General features: G+C 42.8%; 1 protein-coding gene across 7 annotated transcripts in view; it reads left to right on the top strand.

Moving 5' to 3' along the window:
- CFAP74 (cilia and flagella associated protein 74) overlaps nt 1-3,816 on the top strand; it is a 119,001-nt gene that overhangs the window by 112,371 nt on the left and 2,814 nt on the right. For all 7 annotated transcript variants that reach the window (XM_025211676.1, XM_025211682.1, XM_006016243.1 and 4 more), the window contains 4 exons: nt 206-335; nt 862-1,016; nt 2,071-2,206; nt 3,158-3,285. In XM_025211676.1, coding sequence (XP_025067461.1) covers nt 206-335; nt 862-1,016; nt 2,071-2,206; nt 3,158-3,285 — 549 coding nt within the window. The remainder of the gene's footprint in view (nt 1-205; nt 336-861; nt 1,017-2,070; nt 2,207-3,157; nt 3,286-3,816) is intronic.

Genomic DNA, 3,816 nt, shown 5'->3' with positions numbered 1-3,816 from the left:
GATGGGTTCCAAGAGGGGGCTAGGCTACAGGTTGTCTTAGCAGGGAAAACACATTGTGGATAGCAATAGCCCGTATGTGCTCTGTGTGGCAGCTGGATATGCAGTAGTGCAGTAATGCAATAAAAATGTTTGCAAAATGTAGATCCTACATACTTTAGAGCAGATTTCCCAGTTAAAATGCTGTCACACAAATGAATCCCTCCAGATACAGAACACTTCCACTCTGGCCCTGAAGTACTCCATGCAACTGGAATCACTCTCACAAACAAGGGACAGAGAGCTGCAGAAACTTCCTTCCTTCCTAACATCTCCCACAAAAAGGACAGAACTTGTTGGTAAGTAATTTCTCATCTCACTCTTTTAAACTAATGAAGTCTATATAGAAAACAAATTCTGCCATGGGTGTTTTTGCAGGGTCTCATGGGTGTAATTAGAAACAACATTTGCGTCCCTAACAGCCAGATATGCCCACTTTGTTTCTTGGTAGACACAAGTTGATAGAACCTCAGAGGACGTTCCCAAGTAGACAAGTCCCAAGTAGACAAGCATTTAAATCTCTAATATGTAACATGCCAAGTGGATTTAAACACCATATTTGGGAGGGGCTATTTTTAATTCATACTAAGAAAGGTGTGATGACACTTCAGCTTGCTCTAGAGAAGTGGGTATTTCGGGGAAGAAAAAAACCGGCTTTCCAGATGGTTCCAACTAGTATTTCCAATAATCAGATTTCTGTTTTTTCTGTATAAAAGTGCCCAAGATATTTTTACTCTTAGCATTGGGATAAAGAAGAATACAAGGGGAATCAGAACAGGACAGGTCTCCCCCTTTGTCGTCTTACTCTTGCTTTTGTTCTCTCAGGGACACAAAACTACAATGGTTCGAGTGTGTTCAGTGTCTTTCCAGTAGAGGGAGTAATTGACATTGGAAAGAGTCAGGATTTTACTGTCACCTTCAGCCCTGACCACGAAAGTTTATATTATTCCGACTGCCTTAAGGTCATACTCTTTGGCAAGGTAAGGTGAGCTCAGGATGTCCGTCTTATTTAATCCAGTCTGCTGTAATGTAACTGACTGAGTCTGTCATCATGGACAGTTCAATTCTAATAGGAGTTTCAATGCGATGGAAACTGTATTTCGTCACTAATTGAACAGTAACTCTAAATCATATTTTTCTCTTTCGTTGATCTGACTCTGGACAGATCATGGAAACCAGCCAGCACATGTCCTTTGTGCACTGCTGAAGTCCATATGGATTCCCTGCGCGGAGTTTGATGGAATGACTGGAAGGGAAACTGCATGCAGAGCCAGTGCCCAAGCAACCTTGCCTAAATAGAGGCTGCATTGGCTCCTAGGAAGCAGCTCTGCTGTTACGCTGCATGAGGCAGGGTGGTTCCATCTGTGGAGCAGTGACCGAGTTTAGACAGAAGCCAGAGTCAGGGTGCACAAACTGGCAGCATCGTAAGTAATATTTCCATGCTCCAGGACCAGCTGGCCAACAGTTGATGAGCAGCACCGCCATGTGGCTACTATTGTGTATTGAAGGTAATATGAGTAGAGACAAGTATTGAGCAAAATACTTTCCTCCTCTCCGTATGAGTTTGCAGTCCCAGAGTTTTGTCTGGAATTTCAGATAGGAATAAAATGGAACCTCAACCAAAACCAAATAGGCCACGTATGGCTTCCACAGCTAGAGCCACGTAGTCCCTGGGGACTGCTTGAAACCTAGCCCAGGGTCACAAACCTTGGACAAGTTTGTACCAGGTAAATTTGTCCTGTTTGGTGGTTTAGTGCGAGCGCAGCAGTTTGCGCAGCTCTTCTGTAGAATGAAAAAATGAGCAAAAGGGAAGTGATCCTATTAATGAGTGCCTGACTTTACTCTGAGGAAGACAAGGACCTACATCTTGTATCCTGAGTTGTATCTAGATGAATAGGAGAGGCTAATGTGCCTCCAGGCACAAGAACGGACAGACACTGTCAGTTCTAGAAAACTGGTGCAGCTGTGCCAAGATCCCTATTACATGAAGATTTGGGCTGTAACCTACCTCTGCAACATTGTTGTCCTACTTAGGAAATAGCCCATGTGATCCAGCTGAAGGGTGCTGCAAGAGACCATATGATGTTTGTGGAAGGAGGGGATCCGTTAGATGTGACCATAGAGTCCCTAGTTGTAACATCACCTATATCTGAAGAAGCCGCAAAAAGAGGTAACCAATTGCCTTTTTCATTTACTATACCACAGTTGGACAATAGTTTGCATTAATCAAAAGCTCAAGTGAACAGCTCTAGCTTGCAAGGGAAAGAATCAAAATAAAGTAGGAGTATTATGACATGGAGTTGACTCCCGTTATTAAAAAAATGGCTTTCAGGAAAAGAGTTTTCTCTGAACATGGTGCAGTAGTAGGAGTAAGGAGTCCTCTTATGAATGGTAGAGTGTACCACATACAGATTACCTAATTTTGCAGGCTCATATGTGCAAAATCATGGAAAACCAACAATAAATACTGCAAAGAGATGTTACCTTTTTGCTGAAGTGCTTCAAATGTAAAGTGAAGGCTTGTATTCGGTGCTTAAAATTCTCACGTCCCACACCAATCATTACTCAAACATTATTCTGAGTTGAGATAAAGAGAGAGACCCCCAAGAATACTTAATACATTCAAGTCTTCTGTTTAATTCCTCAAATTTAAAGGCAAAAGGAAACCTATACCCAGGTAAGGAGGCAAAAGGAAAGACGCGGGTCTAAATTTTATGCCAAGGAGTATGGAAGAGTGGAGATACAAGAAAGTCAGTTAAGGTGTACAAATGACGCGGACTTGACCCTTTTCCTTCTCACACTTGCCTAAATAAAATCAGTTTTGTTTTTCCACTCTACTCCACTACGCACTCTTTTCTGCACTGGGAAATTTACAACATCTTAGACCTATTTCATTCCATCCAGGAAAAGCACACACCAACTGCTGCAGCTTCCTGAGCCTGATGAAGGGTTTTTGAACCCGAAAGCTTGCTTAATAACTATTCTCCAACCATTTGGGTTGGTCTAATAAAAGATATCAAATTCACCCAACGAACCTTGTCTGCCTAGACCTATTTAATAAGTAACTTACAACTCCTGTGACTAGCTGTTTCAAAGTTAACTTGATCTATGTCTGATTTAGAGTTGGAAGAGACAGCAAAGTCTATTCTCCTAAGCCTGGAGTACATCCAGGGAGAGACTTCTCCAACCCCAGCAATGAGGGAGCTGAAAGTTGGAGCTATAGGAGCATCTCAGTTTGCATCCAAAAAGGTAAGAAACTAGATTCGGAGTATCTAGATTCAGAGCCAGTAGAGACCCTAAGCTAAATAAATTTCAGGATTTCTGTTAAGCTTTGCACCACGTTATAAAAGCATCAAGATTGCTTGAGGGGATAAAGGTGCATTTTTCAGGAAAAGACAAGAGAAATTAGAAGTAGGGGATTAGAAGAGGATAATGGAAATAGGTGAATGCATTATTAAAACATGAAGATGGGACCAAATTAGTAGGGCTGTGTGAAGCTTTGGGTGCTGATTCGATTTGGAGGAGATTCAGCTCGATTTGGTGGCCAAATCTCAAAATCTGAATCGAGTCAGGGGACCAGTAAAAAGGTCCAAATTGATTCAAAGCTCTCTGAATCAATTTGGAAAAGATTCAGAGTGTTTCAATGATTCAGGCAGTCCCCAGTGGCTGCAGCGGGGAGCTGGAGCCAGATTCAGAGCTGGTAAGTAGAGGGGACTGGAGGAGGGAGGAGGGGACCCCTGCCAGGCCTCATCCCCTGCCTCCTCCCCCCACCTCCCCCAG

This window comes from Alligator sinensis, unplaced genomic scaffold (genome assembly GCF_000455745.1).
Source record: "Alligator sinensis unplaced genomic scaffold, ASM45574v1 scaffold366_1, whole genome shotgun sequence".
Classification (NCBI taxonomy): Eukaryota; Metazoa; Chordata; order Crocodylia; family Alligatoridae; genus Alligator; species Alligator sinensis.
The sequence above is the reverse complement of the archived record's forward strand: the minus strand, read 5'-3'. Positions and strand labels throughout refer to the sequence as shown.